This window comes from Narcine bancroftii, chromosome 1 (genome assembly GCF_036971445.1).
Source record: "Narcine bancroftii isolate sNarBan1 chromosome 1, sNarBan1.hap1, whole genome shotgun sequence".
In the NCBI taxonomy this organism is placed as follows: Eukaryota; Metazoa; Chordata; class Chondrichthyes; order Torpediniformes; family Narcinidae; genus Narcine; species Narcine bancroftii.
Genome location: NC_091469.1, coordinates 82,641,477 through 82,658,404, shown reverse-complemented (window position 1 = coordinate 82,658,404; position 16,928 = coordinate 82,641,477). Strand labels below are relative to the sequence as shown.

Sequence of the window (16,928 nt, the reverse complement as noted above, 5' to 3'; positions counted from 1 at the left end):
ATGGCTTAGTTTAACTGTCATAGATTGTTAGTCTGTTGTGGAAGATCCCAATTCAGTGTAAATTTTATCTGAAGGTATTTATGACTTGATGCTATTATTTTTATAAACAATGGACACTAGGTCCAGGAGTAGGCCATTCAGCCCTTCGAGCCAGCACCACTATTCACTGTGATCATAGGTGATCATCCACAGTGAGTACTCCATTCTTGCATTCTCCCCATATCCCTTGACTCTGCTATCTTTAAGAGCTCTATCTAATGCTTTCTTGAAAGCATCCAGACTCTGGGTGAAAGTTTTTTCCTTAACTCCGTTCTTAATGCATCCACGATTTCTAGCACCACCTACTTAAGAACCCTGGGATGCAGACCATCAGGCCTTCAATGCCATCAGTCTACCAACACCATATTCTGCCTAATGTGAATTTCCTTCAGTTCCTCTGTCCGTTATTGCATCTTATTGTTGAACAAGATGAATGCTCTGCTTTTGATTAGATGCTGTTTGCATTTTTTGACTGCTTCTACCTTCTGATAACAAGAGAAAATTGGGGCAAAAAGTCAACATTGCATATATTAAATGTTGCTTACCTATAACCATATTTAAACTACCTTAATGTTCTTCCTCTACTTTCCCCTGAATGTCCCCAACCCACTCCTATCTATGAACTGATCCGTCATCTTTCGCACATACAACCCCCCCCAAAAAAAAACTGGGCTTCTGAATTCTCATCCAAGTAATCACTTGAATAAAAGTGTCTAATATGCATCGTCTGATAAACAAACATCAAAGTATTTTTATTCCTGAAATATAATTACTAGTCAGGAGGTGGATTTCAAAATGCTTAATGTTTTTACAATATAGTATGTCAAAATGGTAGAAAAATAAGTTAAGGATTAGATTATGAAACATACCTATATATTATTGCAAGTTATCCTAAAACCTAATGATTTTCTGTGAATTGATTTGCAAATGTTCTTTGACATTCTTATTATTAAAAAGGATAACAATTTAACATTGACATTCTATATATAGATCAACTCTAACTACCCTGGTAATCTTTTATCTCCATCTTGTTAGACTTAAGAAACTTTGTGGACATAACTTTCATAGTTTGTACTTTGCATTAGCTTTGGTAACTTGGGATGTAGCATCTCCTTGGATTTGGAATGCTTGCATAAACCTCCAGTTACCTGTGAAGGTGCTAAAATTCTTTGCTCGTAGATTATTTTGGAAATATCAAATTGTTATGTAGTTTGATTTGCTACATTTTAAAGAAAGCCAATTTTAAAGAAAACATTTATTTCAGAGGCATGTAAATTTTGAAGCCCCTATCTCCTTTAGTACAGTTTTGGTATTCTAACTATAGGAAGTATACAATAAGATTGACAGAGTGTAGAGGAGATTTACTAGGATGTTGCCAGGACTTGAACAGCTGTGTTGCAGGGAAAGGTTAAACAGGTTAAGACTTTATTCCCTGGAGTGGAGAAGAATGAAGGAGATTTGATAGAAGTCTACAAAATTATGATGGATTTGGAGTAAATTGAAGTAGGCTTTTTTTTTAAATTTTATTTATCATTGTATCAATACAAGAAAATTCAATAATATAGCATCAATCATTTAATCATGCATAGTGATACAATAAAAATAACTTTTAATTTTTTTCTCCCAAACTCTCTCCCTCCCAAAAGAAAAAAAGAAAAGAAAAAAAGAAAGAACACCTATTGCTACATATATAATATTGTTAACGTCTGTATAATCATTAATTGTTACTATAATCTCTAATTGAGAGGATGGGTAAGGTGGAAGAGATGGATGGAAATTTATTCAGAAAATCCATATATGGTTTCCAAATATAAAAATTTTCAACTCGATTCCTTTTTCTAAAGGTATACAATTTTGCATTTCATTATGCCATCTACTTAATAATGCTACATTTTCAGTTTTCTATGTTATTGCTATATTCTTTTTGCACTTGCTATTGCTACACTTAAAAAGTTCTCTTTACATTTATCCAGTTTCAACTTTACATCCTTTTCATATATATTCCCAAGTAAAAATATTCTTGGATCCTTTCATATCTTTATCTTCATAATTTGTCCTAGTAAAACACTCAAATCATTCCAAAACCTTTCCACTTTTTCACAAGAGCATACCGCATATTTTTTTTTAAAAAAAGTCCCTATTTCTTTTGTACATCGAAAATACTTAATGGAATAATTAGAATCAAGTCCATTAAATTTATGTGGAGTTTAATATAATTAATGGAGAAAATTAAATTGAACAATTTGGTATCTGGCATTCATTGTATTCATAACACTTTCTTGACATAGTTTCCTCTTGAATTTGTATATTTAAATCTTTCTCTCATTGCATTTTTGATTTATATAAATCTTTTATCCTCATAGTTTCTTGTAATCTTGTATACATATTAAAAACAAAATTTCTTGACCATAAATGTATCTGTTATTATAATCTTCAAATTGACTTTGTTTTGGAAGCCTCAAATCTATTCCCAATTTCTTTTTTAATACAATTTAACTGATAATATGCAAAGATTGTATTATTTGGTATATTACATTTATCTTTTAATTGTTCAAAAGTTAAAAAAGAATGATCCAAAGAAACATTCTTTTCTCCTCTGTATATCTTCACTAAACCAATTATCAAATAAAGAATTATTGAAAGTAAAAGGAAGAAGTTTATTTTGTTTGAACATATTTGGTAATTTATAATTTCCAAGTCCTCTCTCCATATGAATTCCATTCCATATTTTAAAGATACTGTTACGAGCCCAGAGGACCCCAAAACCCAAGAGCAATAGATATTCACCAAGACAAATGGTTACTTCAAGAAAAGTTGCTGTTAATTATCTTTAAGCATGAGAACAGAATCACACTTTAACTTATTACTATTAACTTAACCCCCTTCTAAGCGTATACGTATGTAATGTGTATGAAAGTTCTTTGATTCACAGTCCAATCTCACTTCTCACTCCTCCAAGTTCACTGGTTGCAGGCAATTTTTATACTGTGCACAGAGTTTAACATTTAATGAATTTCATCAGGCTTTGGTGCTTGAAAGGTAAATAGTTACCGCTCAGGAAAGTTCTTGTCAGTTTTCAGAGAGAGATTTGTTGTTCGCTGGACACCCACAAAACTGATTCCTTTTAATCAGCCACGACAGTGTCTTGCTGAAGAAACTTTCCCCATCAGGGTTTTCCAGATGATGACCTCTTTCTTTCAGGTCACCACAGAGTTCCTTTTTGTTTCGCTGATTTCAAGTGAAACATTAGGCAGCCAGTCCTCTCCTCTTGTATGGTCCACAAGGGCTCTGATCAGGCTGAACTAAGCACTCACAACCTGTCTTCTAAATGGAGTTTTTCTGCAAGCCAGCCAGCTTGTCCTGTCCCAGTCTCAGCTGCTACTGCTTATCTTGCAAAACCACATGACCCCCTGAGATCAGCAAGCAACCCTCAGACAGACTGCAACTCTGAACCTAATTCTCTGAGTTCTTTCACCTGTTGCTTTTCAAAACAGCAATCCATTAGTGAAGTCCCTTGGCATTCCCCAAAGGTTTTGCAAAGGTATTCAGAGCTGGCCTGTCAAGCTTGAGCAGAGCTCTAGTATTTTAAATGAGATCTGTTTTGAAGTGTTTGTATGTGACCTACACTAAAAAGAAAACCCCTGCCACACTTTATCTCCCAAAAATATATCTATATACAATATAAAACACAACATATTTTATTACAATATGTTTTAAAACAAATATCTCCTTAATCCCTTTAAACAACTCATTATTCCATTTATATAAAATTTGTTCTGGGATAGATTCTCCAATGTTATTCATTTCAATCTGAACCCAAGCTGCTTTTTTACCTCTGATAAAAGGAGGGCAAGAATCTCAATTGAGCTGGTTTGAAATAATTCTTAAAATTTGGTAATCTTAGTCCAACCTGATCAAATTTCCATGTTAAAGTTTTTCGAGACCAACTCTTGACATCTTACCCTTCCAAATAAAGTCTCGCATCATTTTATTCAAACTCTGAAAAAATGATTCAGGTACGTGAATGGGTAACGAGTGAAATAAGTATTCTCTTAAAAATATTCATTTAATACAATTCACCCGTCCTATTAACATTATTGGAAAATCTTTCCATCTTCTCAAGTCTTCTTCCATCTTTTTTAATAATGGTAAATAATTCAACTTAAACAAATTATTTTTGTTTTTATTCCCAAGTATTTGATTGCATCATTTTGCCACTTAAATTTTATCAATCTTTTACACTGAGAATAGTCCATATCTAACCTAGGCATAACCTCACTTTTTATCATCATTAACTTTATTACCCGATACTAATCTGTATTTTTTTTAAAATCTCTCGTTCAACTTACTTAAGGATATTTCTGGTCTCATTAAATGTACTATAACATCATCTGATAATGGTCTATTGCTCATGCAAATAGAAAGGGTGATAATGGGCAACTTTGTCTAGAAGACATTTCTAACGAAAAAGGTTTTGATATTTGTTTATTCATAATCATTTTTGCTTTTGGCTGGTCATATAATGCCTTTATCCAATGAATAAAAATATTTGGGATTCCTAAAGTATTAAGTGTCTCAAATAAAAAAAGTTCCATTCCAAACTGTCAAATGCTTTCTCTGCATCTAACGCAACCGCCACTGCTGGGATCTTCCTATTTTCCGCTATTTTTGTCAAAGTTAAAAATTTAACCATCCATCTTTCCACTCCCATTCCTCTCACATTTAAAACACTAATAGTATATTTCAAAATATAATTATTCTATTTAGGTGCATTGAGAAAGAAAAAAGAAAAACCAAAAAAGATGGAACCACAAACCCCCCCCCCACCCAAAGGTGTACATTATTTAAAAAATGTCCTTACATCCCGATCTATAGGAGTTGTGATCAAAACCACATCCGCTCATAACTCCACAGAAGCTAGACTCATACTCCCAACTGGTTCCTGTATAATATTCTTTGGCTCGGCTTCGCGGACGAAGATTTATGGAGGGGTAATGTCCACGTCAGCTGCAGGCTCGTTTGTGGCTGACAAGTCCGATTCGGGACAGGCAGACACGGCTGCAAGGGAAAATTGGTTGGTTGGGGTTGGGTGTTGGATTTTTCCTCCTTTGCCTTTTGTCAGTGAGGTGGGCTCTGCGGTCTTCTTCAAAGGAGGTTGCTGCCCGCCGAACTGTGAGGGGCCAAGATGCACGGTTTGAGGCGTTATCAGCCCACTGGCGGTGGTCAATGTGGCAGGTACCAAGAGATTTCTTTAGGCAGTCCTTGTACCTCTTCTTTGGTGCACCTCTGTCTCGGTGGCCAGTGGAGAGCTCGCCATATTACACGATAATGTCTCTTATTGCCTCAGATTCATTCAATCTCTGCCAATTAGCATTTTAAACTTATTTATAGATCTTCCAGGTAAGAACTTTCCTCCCTCTCTCTCTTTTTCTCAAAGCATATATTTCTTTTCTTCTTTGCATCTTCTGCTGAAATATTTCCACTTCCTCTCTCACTTCAAACATCACTCACTTCTTATCTCTTTCTCCGGCAATGATTCTGCAAACTCTTGCTTCTTTGGGTTCTGTAAAATAAAAAAAATCTATTTTTTCCTTCAGGAACAAAAACTTTCAACTTGCTAGATACCTTAAAACAAAGGCATAACCTTTTTTCCATAACACAGTTTTAACAGCATTGAATTCTGTTTTTTCCAACAAATCAAAACCTATGTCAAGGTAAAAGAAGATCTTAATCACCATTATAAATTAATGGTGATTCTCTCTCTTTCACTGGCTTCGCCGCCAGTTCCAAGATTTTTACCCACTCTTTCAAAACGAAATAACTTGACCAGTATCGAACATGGCTTTCGATCTGGCTGCAGTTTTGATCATTGTGCTCTGAGCTCTTTCAATGTCAACGACTCATTCAGTTACTCCCAAAGATTGCGGAATCTAACATTGTAAAAACCTCTTCATATCTTGTCCTTCATCGCCTTCTTTAAGTCAAACAATTTTTATATTGTTGCTTCTACTGAAATCTTCTACGTATCAATTTTTTGAATTAGTTTATCTTTTGACGTGGCTGCTTCTACTTGAATTTTTTTTCATTTGTTCATTAACATTTTGAATTTCAAATTCGTTCCCTTTAATTTTTTCTTCCACAACTTCAAATTTTTTATCCATTTGCATCATCATTTTTTTTCTACTTTTTTGTAAAACTTTTATTCTCAACTATACTTTCATTGCACTTTTTCACTTCTATTGTCAATTGTACCTAAGATTGCTGAAAAGTATATTTCATTTCTGAGTCGCACATGAGCAAAGTCGCTTCTTCTCCTGTGGTAGGCGGCCATTGTCAGGGGAGGCCTTGTACAGCAATGTCCAAGGTCTCCCCAGCTCCAGGCTTGTCCCCACGGGCTCCTACCTTCTGGACATCTCCAGGATCCTTCTTCAAGGTAGGCCTCTCTTCTTTATCTGTTTCCTTTTCTTGCTCGATTTCTTGAAAAGTAATAGTTGTTTTATCCTTCTTTGGTGGCATTGTGTGTTCTGTAGGCCTTCCAACATTTTTTTTAATCACCAGCTTTTTTGGACTTTTTAAAAAAACTTTCGGAGAGAGTTTTAACCCCTACTGGGGCTGCCCCCAGTAGGCTTTTTCAACTGAGGTTAGGTGAGATAAAAACCAGAATACATGGGTTAAAAGTGAAAGGGGAGAAAGTTTATGGGGAACATTAGGGGGAATTTCTTCATGCATACTTGTGGGAGAGTGGAATGTGCTGCCAGTTGAATTGGGAAACATGGGCTCAATTTTGATAGTTAAGAAACGTTTGGACAGATACATGAATGGGCAGGGTATAAAGGTGTATGGTCCGGGAGCATGTAATTGGGAATGGACACGTTAATATTTCAACACAGACTAGAATGGACAAAGGGCCTGTTTCTGTGCTCTAATGTTGCTGCTGCTCTTTTCAGTAGAATTGCTGTATATTCCTAGCAATCTCATTAAAACATGAATGATTGTTCATTTTGCATTAGTTGTAATAATATTTACATACAGTCTAGTTTAAAAATATTGTTCTATTTACCTTTTTAGAATGAAAGTATAAATATTGGGATAAAATGGTTTAGCATCGGACTCAGAGGTGGGCTTTGGCATTCTCCAGGATGAATGCACTGTGTAGTATTGGATAATAATATTTTTTGTTACCATTCTCTTTCCTGAATAGTAGTAGAGCTGAACCCTAAATATTTTAAGTGAATTCTTTCTATCAATAATGGTTAGAAATAAGAAAGGTATTAAAAATAAGTCAAGATCAGTATTTTAATACCATTTTGATATTCAAGATGTTATGGACTGTATACTAGTTTTGGAGAATCAACATGCACCTGGACTGCATGCAATTAGAATTTTATGTCCCGATACCTCTGGAGTGGAACATTTTTTGTTCTTAGTAGAAGGAGTGCAGTGAAATGTTTATATTGGAATACCTACAACATGCCTCAGCAGGAGTGTGACACAATTTCTCAGCTTCCTGGGCCCTCCACTATATTAGGTTCTTGATTCAGGTGTAAGATTTTTATTCATCTAGAATTTGTAGTCAAGCTATATACATGCACACTGTCATCAACATTTCAAAATTCCCTTGTTGTTACTCCGTTACTTTCATCAGTATGTTTTCTTGCTGTCTTTAAACATCTGCACTGACAGAAGTAGGCCAACGACTATGATTATATTTAGTAACTGATAAGATGTAAAGCACCAGGGAGTTGGTAGCTGGAGGAAATATCCATAATTTGCTTATAGCAAAGTGCTCTGACATGCTAGAGTTTGCAAAGGTATAGCTCGAACAATACCTTTGGCTCGCAATGTTGTGCTAACCCATATATCCCTTTTTTAAAAAAAAACTACTAAATCAATCCAACCCCATAATCCTCTATTTTTCTTCCATCCATGTGTCTAAGCGTCTTAAATGCCCCCAATGTTTCAGCTTCCAGCACCATCCCTGGTAAGGCATTTTCCAGGTACTCACAACTTTATGTTTATGTATATTTTTTAAATTACCCCTGATGTCTCCCCTAAACTTCCCTCCCTTAACTTTGTACATATGCCCTCTGGTGTTTGGAAACAGGTGCTGGCTGTCCTCCATATCTATGCCTCTCTTGTACGCCTCTATCAAGTCTCCTCTTGCTCTTTATGCTTCAAAAAGAAAAGTCCCAGCCCTGCTAACCTTGTTTCCCAATCCAGGCAACATCCTGGTAAATCTCCTCTGCACCCTCTCCATAGCTTCCACATTCTTCCTATAATGAAGTGACCAGAACTGAACACAATACTATGTGTGGTCTTATCAAAGATTTGTAGAGTTGTAACATGACCTCTCTATTCTTGAATTCAATCCCTCTAATGAAACCAAGCATCCCTTAGGCCTTCTTAACTATCCTATCAACCTGTGCGGCCACCTTAAGGGATATATGGATTTGCACCCCAAGGTCCCTCTGCACATTCACACTCTTAAGTAACTGATCATTAATATTGTACTTAGCCTTCTGGTTAGTCCTTCCAAAATGCATCTCCTCACATTTATCCGGATTGAAATCCATATGCTACTTTTCTGCCCAACTCTGCACCTGTCTCTACCCTCTTGTAACCTTCGACAACCTTCAACTCCATCCGCAACTCCTTCGTGTCATCCACAAACTTACTGACCCACCCATCCGCCTCTTCAACTAGGTCATTTATAAAAATCACAAAGAGCAGGGGTCACAGAACAGATCCCTGCAGCACTCTACTCGTCGCCGACCTCCATGCAGAATACTTTCCTTCCACTACTACTCTCTGCCTTTTTCCTACACGCCAATTTTTTAAAATCTGTACAGCTAATTTTCCACTGATCCCGTGACATGACTTTCTGGATGAGTCTCTTGTGGGGGACCTTGTCAAAAACCTTGCTAAAATCCATGTAGACCACATCTACCGCCCTACCCTCAATTTATTTTGTTACCTCCTCAAAAAAACTCAATTAGACTGATGAGGCATGACCTTCCCTTCACAAAGCCATGATGACTTCTCCAAATGCTCATAGATCCTATCCTTAAGAATCCTCTCCATTAGTTTACACACTACTGACCTAAGACTCGCCAGTCTAAAATTCCCAGGATTCTCCTTATTACCTTAAAGAAAGGGACTACATTTGCCATCCTCAAGTCCTCCGGAACCTCCCCTGCAGCCAAAGAGGATACAAAGATCATAGCTGCTGCCCCAGCTACCTCTTCTCACTTCCCACAGCACCCTGGGGTATATCGCATCCAGCCCCGGAGAGTTATCAATCTTGATATTTTTAAAAGGTCCAACACTTGCGCTTCCTTAATCTCCACATTGTCCAGCACGTAGGCCTGTTCAATTTTTTTTTGGAATATTTAGCAATTTTTAAACCACAACAGTAAATGCATTATTTCATTAAAAAGCTTTCAAAAGTTATACATGTGGTATATAAAAATCTCCCTCCCAAACCCCCAAAAGATATAAAGAAAAGAAATAGAAGAGAGAAAAACTGTATTTTCTGCACTATTCCAAAATCTGCCTGCTTGTCTGCTCTTCAATATCCCGAGGACTATTTGGGGGTCCATAGACTAATCCTAGCACAGTGATAGCTCCCTTCTTATTTCTGACTTCCACCCACACCAACTCAGTGGACACTCCTTCAGCACTGTCCTCCCTTTCTATAGCTGTGATATTGTCCATAACCATTAATGCTACTCCCCTCCTTTTTCTACCTCCCATCCTATTTTTTTAAAACTCTTAAACCCAGGTACCTGCATGAGCCAATCTTGCCCTTCCTGCAGCCAAGTTTCAATAACGGCCACAACATTGCAGTTCCACGTACTGATCCATGCTCTAAGTTCATCCCTTTTATTCCTAATACTCTTAGCATTGAAATAGACACATCTCAAATCCTCTAACTGGCTACCTTTATATTTTGTCCCCTGCCTGTCCTTCCTCACCAACTCAGAGCACATAGCAACATGCTTTTGACCTTCTACCCTAATTTCTGCCCTCACACCCTTCAATAATCTCTAGTCTTCAATAATTTCAGCAACATGATGCTTTTACTATATTTAAAAAAATGTAAAATGGCTCATTTATTTTTCAAATTTCAAATCTTTTTAAAAAAGACAGGTTTAACAATAGAACACTGTTGCTTGGAAACAAAAGCTTGTCCTTTGCCTAGATATTTACCACAATTGTTTTAGTAATATTTATATTTTGTTTGAAAAATGTGTAAGTTATGAAATCTAATCCCAAGCCTTGTGTTTTGCACTCACTAAGAACCCTTTATACAATACCATGGAACACTAAAGCAAGGAAAACAGGACTGTACCGAGCTATTATTCAGCTTAGTCCCACCGACCTGCACCCATTACGTACCTCTCCCATCCATGTTCCTGTACAAATTTTTCTTAAATGTTAACATTGAGCCCACATTCACCACTTCAGATGACAGTTCGGTCTATACTTTCACCACTCTGAAGAAATTCCTCCTAATGTTCCCCTTAAACTTCTTCCTTTCTCCCTTAATGCATGTCCTCTGGCTTGTGTATCTCCTAATCTCAGTGGAAAAAGCTGACTTGCATTCACTTTATCTATACCCATCATAATTTTGTATACGTCTATTAAATCTCTCCTCATTCTTCTGCACTTCAGGGAATAAACTCCTAACTTGTTTACCCTCTCCCTGTAACTCAGTTCCACAATTCCTGACAAAATTCTAGTAAATCTTCTCTGCACTCTTTCAATTTTATTTACATCTTTCCTGTAGTGATCAAAACTATACGCAATACTCCAAATTTGGCCTCGCCAATGTCTTGCACAACATTACTATAACATCCCTTCTCCTATACTCAAAATGCTTGTATATCTGATCTCTTAATACACCTTTCAATCACTTACCTCCTACTGATGTTTGCCTCACTGGCCTACAATTTCCTGAGTTATTTTTGGCCATTTTTAAACAGAACAATATGAACTACTACCCAGCTCCTCACTTGTGGCTGAGGACATTTTAAATATATGTGCCAGGGCCCCTGCAATTTTTGCACCCACCTCCTCCAAGTCCAAGGGAATACTTTGTCAGGCCTTGGGAATTTATTCAACTTTATTATTTTTAAGAGAACAAGCACCTCCTCCTCTTGAATCTGTATAGATTCTGTGATCTCACTGATTGTTTGTCTCACTTCCCTACACTCTGTCATCTCTTGAGTAAATACAGATGCAAAAAAAATTAAGATCTCCCCATCCCTTCTGCCTCCAGGTATAGCCGACCACCATGATCTTCAAGAGGACCAATTCTGTCCCTTGCTATCCTCTTGCTCTTAATATACCTATAGAAGCCATAAGGATTTTTTTTCATCTAGTCTGCCAAAGCCGCCTCATGTGTTCTTTTATCCCCCCCTGATTTCTCTCGGGTTTTTTTCCTGCATTTTTTAAATACTTCTCAAGAACCTTATTTGCTCCTTGTTGCCTATATCTACTCTCCACTTCTTAACCACATCCCCAATATCCCTCAAGCCAAGGTTCCATAGCCTGTTAACTTTGCCTTTCACCCTTGCACAAACATGCAAACTGTCCTCTCAAAATATCACCTTTGAAGGCCTTCCACTTACCAAGCACATCCTTGCCAGAAAACAACCTAGCCCAATCCATGCTTTCTAAATCCCTTCTCATTTCCTCAAAATTGACCTTTCAACAATTTAGAATCTCAACGTGAGAACCAGATCAATCGTTATCTCTAATTATCTTGAAACTAATGGTATTATGATCACAGGACGCAAAATGTTCCCCTACACATACAGTAGTTCTGCCATCTGTCCTGTCTCGTTCCCTAATAGGAGATCCAATATTTCACTCTTGTTGGTATACCTATATATTGATTTAGAAAATTTCCAGAACACATTTGACAAACTCCAAGCCATCTAGCCCTTTTACAGTATGGTAGTCCAAGTCAATACATAGAAACTTAAAATCATCTTGTTTCCTGCAGCTGTCTGTTATCTCTACTGATTTTCTCCTCCAATTCTCGCTGACTTTTGGGTGGGCTATAATGCAATCTCATTAGTGTGGTCAGATCTTTCCCATTCTTCCACTCCCCAATATTGCTTCAGTAAATGAGCCTTCTAGTCTGTGCTGTCTGAGCACAGCTCTGATATTTTCCCTGCTGAGCAAAGCTACTCCTTTCATCCCTCCTGCTCTATCGCTTCTGAAATAACAGAAGCCCAGAACATTTATCTACCAGTTCTGGCCCTCATGTAACCAAGTTTTGCTAATGGCCACAATTTCATAATTCCATACTCTAAGCTCATTTGCCTATCCTATAAAACTCCTTGCGTTGAAAACATTAAACCTGAGAACATTATTTCCACAATGCACAACACTTTGATTTCTGTTATTGTATGCAGTCTTAGCATTATCTGCTCTGGCACTTTGATTTCCACCCCCCTGCAAATTTAGTTGGAACCTCCTAGAACAGCACTAGTAAACCTTCCTGCAGAGATACTGGTCATTTCTCTCCTCCTCCCCCTGCAAACTGTCCTGACTATACAAGTATCTCCTTCCCTGGAAGACAGCCCATTGATCAAGAAATCGGAAGCTTTCCCTCCTGCACCATCTCTTTAGCCACATTAAACAACATCATCCTTCCTATTTCTAACTTCACTAGCACGTGGCACAGGTAGCAATCCTGAGATCACAACCCTGGAGGTCCACAAGACCATCAGACCATAAGAAATAGGTGCAAAAAGGGGCTATTCAGTCAATCAAATCTGCCCTGCCATTTAACCATGACCTGATCCATTTCCCCACTCAGCTCCACTGCCTGTCCTCCCCATAACTTTTGATGTTCTGGCTAATCAAGAATCTATCATTCTCTGTCTTAAATATATCCAATGGTCTGGCCTCCATAACTTTCTGAAATTCCACAAATTTATCACTCTCTGGCTGAAAAGAAATCCTACGTATCTCTGTTCTAAGTGGACCCCTTTCAATCTTGGAAGTTGTACCTTTTGACCTCGTCTCTCCCACTATGGGAAACAACCTTTCTATACCTACTCTGTTCATGCCTTTCATCATTCAAAATGTTACAATGAAATCCCTTCTCATTCTCTCATATTCCTCGAATATTGGAAATTTGGTTAGGAGAAAAAGGGAGGTGTACAAGAGGTATAAAGAGCAAGGAGCTGAGAAGTTGAAGGAGGACTACAAGGAGTGTAGAAGGAATCTTAAGAAAGAAATTAGAAAGGCCAAAAAAAAAGGCATGAAGAGGCTTTGGCTGACAGAGTAAAAATAAATCCAAAGGGTTTCTATAAAATTGGACCCCTTGTAGATAGCGAGGGTAGGCTGAGTGAGAAGTCTGAGGAAATGGGGGAAAGTTTGAATGATTTTGTTGCCTTGGTATTCACTAGGGAAAAAAATGTTGAACCAGTTGAAGTAAAGAAAAATAGTGGGGAGGTCATGAAGCATATAAGGATAACCGAGGAGGTAGTGATGGCTGTGTTAAAAAAGATAAAGGTGGATAAATCTGGACCGGACAAAATATTCCCTAGGACACTCAGGGAGGCTAGTGGACAGTTAGTGGGGCCGTTAACAGAGATATTTAGGATGTCACTGGCCACAGGGGTGGTGCCAAAGGATTGGAGGGTGGCGCATGTGGTTCCTCTTTTTAAGAAAGGGTACAAATGCAAATCTGGGAATTATAGGCTTGTAAGTCTGACGTCTGTGGTGGGCAAGTTGATGGAAAGTGTTCTGAGGGATGCTATTTATAAATTTTTGGAGGTGCAGGGATTGATAGGGAGTAATCAGCATGGTTTTGTCAGGGGTAGATCATGCTTGACAAACCTGATTGAGTTCTTCGAGGGGGTTACAAAAAAGGTTGATGAAGGGAAAGCTGTGGATGTTGTCTATTTGGACTTTAGTAAAACTTTTGACAAAGTTCCCCACAGGAGGTTAGGAAAAAAGGTGGAGGCATTAGGTATAAATAAAGAGGTAGTGAAATGGATTCAGCAGTGGTTGGATGGGAGGTGTCAGAGAGTAGTGGTAGAAAATTGTTTGTCCAATTGGAGGCCGGTGACTAGTGGAGTTCCTCAGGGTTCGGTCCTGGGTCCACTATTATTTGTTATATATATTAATGATCTGGATGTAGGGGTGGAGAATTGGATAAGCAAGTTTGCGGATGACACAAAGATTGGTGGTGTTGTGGACAGTGAGGTAGGTTACCGTAGATTAAAAGGTGATTTAGGAAGGCTGGAGGTGTGGGCTGAGAAATGGCTGATGGAATTTAGTACAGATAAATGTGAGGTGCTACATTTTGGAAAGGCAAATTTAAATAGGTCATATACATTGAATGGTAGACAATTGAGGAGTGCTGAGCAACAAAGGGATTTAGGAGTTATGGTAAATAGTACCCTCAAGGCTGATACTCAGGTAGATGGTGTGGTGAAGAAGGCATTTGGAATGTTGGCCTTCATAAATCTGAGTATTGAATTCAAGAATAGGGAGGTTATGATGAAATTGTACAAGGCATTAGTGTGGCCAAATTTGGAGTACTGTGTACAGTTTTGGTCACCAAATTATAGGAAAGATGTAAACAAAATAGAGAGAGTGCAGAGAAGGTTTACGAGAATGTTGACAGGATTTCAGGGTCTGAGTTACAGGGAAAGGTTGTGCAGACTGGGGCTTTTTTCTCTGGAGCGTAGAAGATTGAGAGGGGACTTGATAGAGGTGTTTAAGATTTTAAAAGGGACAGATAGAGTAAATGTGGATAGGCTTTTTCAATTAAGAAAGGGGGAGATTCAAACTAGAGGACATGGTTTAAGATTGAAGGGGGAAAATTATAAGGGGAACATGAGGGGAAATTTCTTTACGCAGAGGGTGGTGGGGATGTGGAATGAGCTTCCGGCAGACGTGGTCGAGGCGGGATCATTGGTTACATTTAAGGAAAGACTGGATCGTTACATGGATAGGAGTATGTACCGGGTGCTGGTCAGTGGGAGTAGGAGGGTGGGGATTTGCTACGGCATGGACTAGTAGGGCCGAACTGGCCTGTTCTGTGCTGTAAGTGGTTATATGATTATATATGGTTAACATATACAGGCCAAGAACTAACTATCCAAGTATGATAACCCTTTCATTCTTGGAATCATCCTAGTGAACCTCCTTTGAGCCCTCTTCAGTGTCAGCACATCTTGTACAAGGAGCACAAAGCTGCTCTAATTTCCTTCGTGAAGTCTTACCAGTGCCATATAAAGCCTTAACATCACATCCTTGTTCTTGTATTTTATTCCTCTTGAAATGAATGCCAGGAGTACATTTGCCTTCTTTACCACCGTCTCAACATGCAAGTTTATCTTCAGGCTACCCTGTCCTTCAATTTCACACCCAACTCCCTGAACTCTCTTTGCAGGATCTCAACCTTCCTACCCATGCCTTTGATCCCTATATAGACCATGACACCTGGCTGCTCACTCCAACCCCCCCCCCCCCCACGCAAATTCTGTGAACTCAATCTGAGATATCCTGGACCATGGCACATAGGAGGCACCATACCATCTGGGATTCTTCATCTCCCACAGAACCTCTTTTCACAATAATGCAATTATATTCAGGGAAACTTATTTTTCAGAATATAATTTCACTTTTGTCACTGATCCTGCATCTAATGGCGAGAAAAGTTAGGCTTCCAAGACATTTGGCCATTGCACTTCCAATGTTACCATTTCTCAATTTTTGCATGGAAATTTTCCATGCAAGCAATCTTGAGTTGAAATGCTCTTGTAGATTAGGTTACATTTTATTGCCAGAACACAATTTTCCCATTTTTAGGTAAAGAGTACCTTTCATTTGAAATATACATCTTTGTACCTGCTGTAAGATCTTTATACAATAAATCATTTATTATATTTATGAATACCACTACATTGGATGGAAAAGAATGAGACAAACATTTGATGAAATTGGTAGTAATGTAAACATATAAAGAAAAACCTTTTTCAGTATATGAGAATCTGATAAGCATATGTTTCTGAGGATTGGAGTAATCTGCAAGATGAAGAGATTCTCACAGCATAAATAATTTTGAATTCCCTATGAACCAACAAGACAGCTTGATTTGTTTTATTGGCAGATTCATCTTGCAGTTTTGGGCATTTTACTGCCCTTAATTCTCATTGTTGCATTTCATTGGATACATATCATTTTCAGAAATATATTGTTAATTTTTTTTTCCTCCAGTCATATGACAATGGCCTAGCCCAAGGAGCTGGACTCGAATCGCATGGTAAGCATGTACAGTGGAAAAATTTTGTTTTTATCTGTTGTGTTGCTAAACATATCTTATTTATAAATTGTATTTTGTACACTTCATTTATTTGAAGACATTTTAAAAATAGTTGTCTTTAAAATATTACTATACTTGATTCCTAATGCCTCAGAATAAAATGTAGCTCCTATGTACCAGCCCACCCGAGGAAAGCATCCATGGTATAAGGCCCATAGGAAGTCAGTATTATGGATTTTAAAAATTTGCATCTTTCTTGAGTATCGAATTATTTTTGTAGATTGTGCATCCATCACCCCCGGTCAGAGAAAATATCAACTTCATATAAACATTCACTCTGATCACCCCTTACTTTTCCAAACTTTGGAGATGGCTTAATCGTATCTCGTCTTTTTCCCTATCCCAGGAATAGATCTTTTGAACCTTTGATGTACTCGAATTTCAGGCAAACCATTTGCTAATTAGGGATACCAGACTTATACCTGTAACTGAGTAAATCATCCCAAAATAATTTTATTATGTTAAATTGTATCTTTATGTGTGTGATTACAGTACGATTCTGATTATCCAAAATGCTCGGGACCGGACATGT

General features: G+C 37.8%; 1 protein-coding gene across 3 annotated transcripts in view; it reads left to right on the top strand.

Annotated features, from left to right (window-relative positions):
- Positions 1–16,928, top strand: part of pggt1b (protein geranylgeranyltransferase type I, beta subunit) — a 67,928-nt gene that overhangs the window by 37,809 nt on the left and 13,191 nt on the right. For all 3 annotated transcript variants that reach the window (XM_069931187.1, XM_069931176.1, XM_069931171.1), the window contains exon 6: positions 16,291–16,336. In XM_069931187.1, coding sequence (XP_069787288.1) covers positions 16,291–16,336 — 46 coding nt within the window. The remainder of the gene's footprint in view (positions 1–16,290; positions 16,337–16,928) is intronic.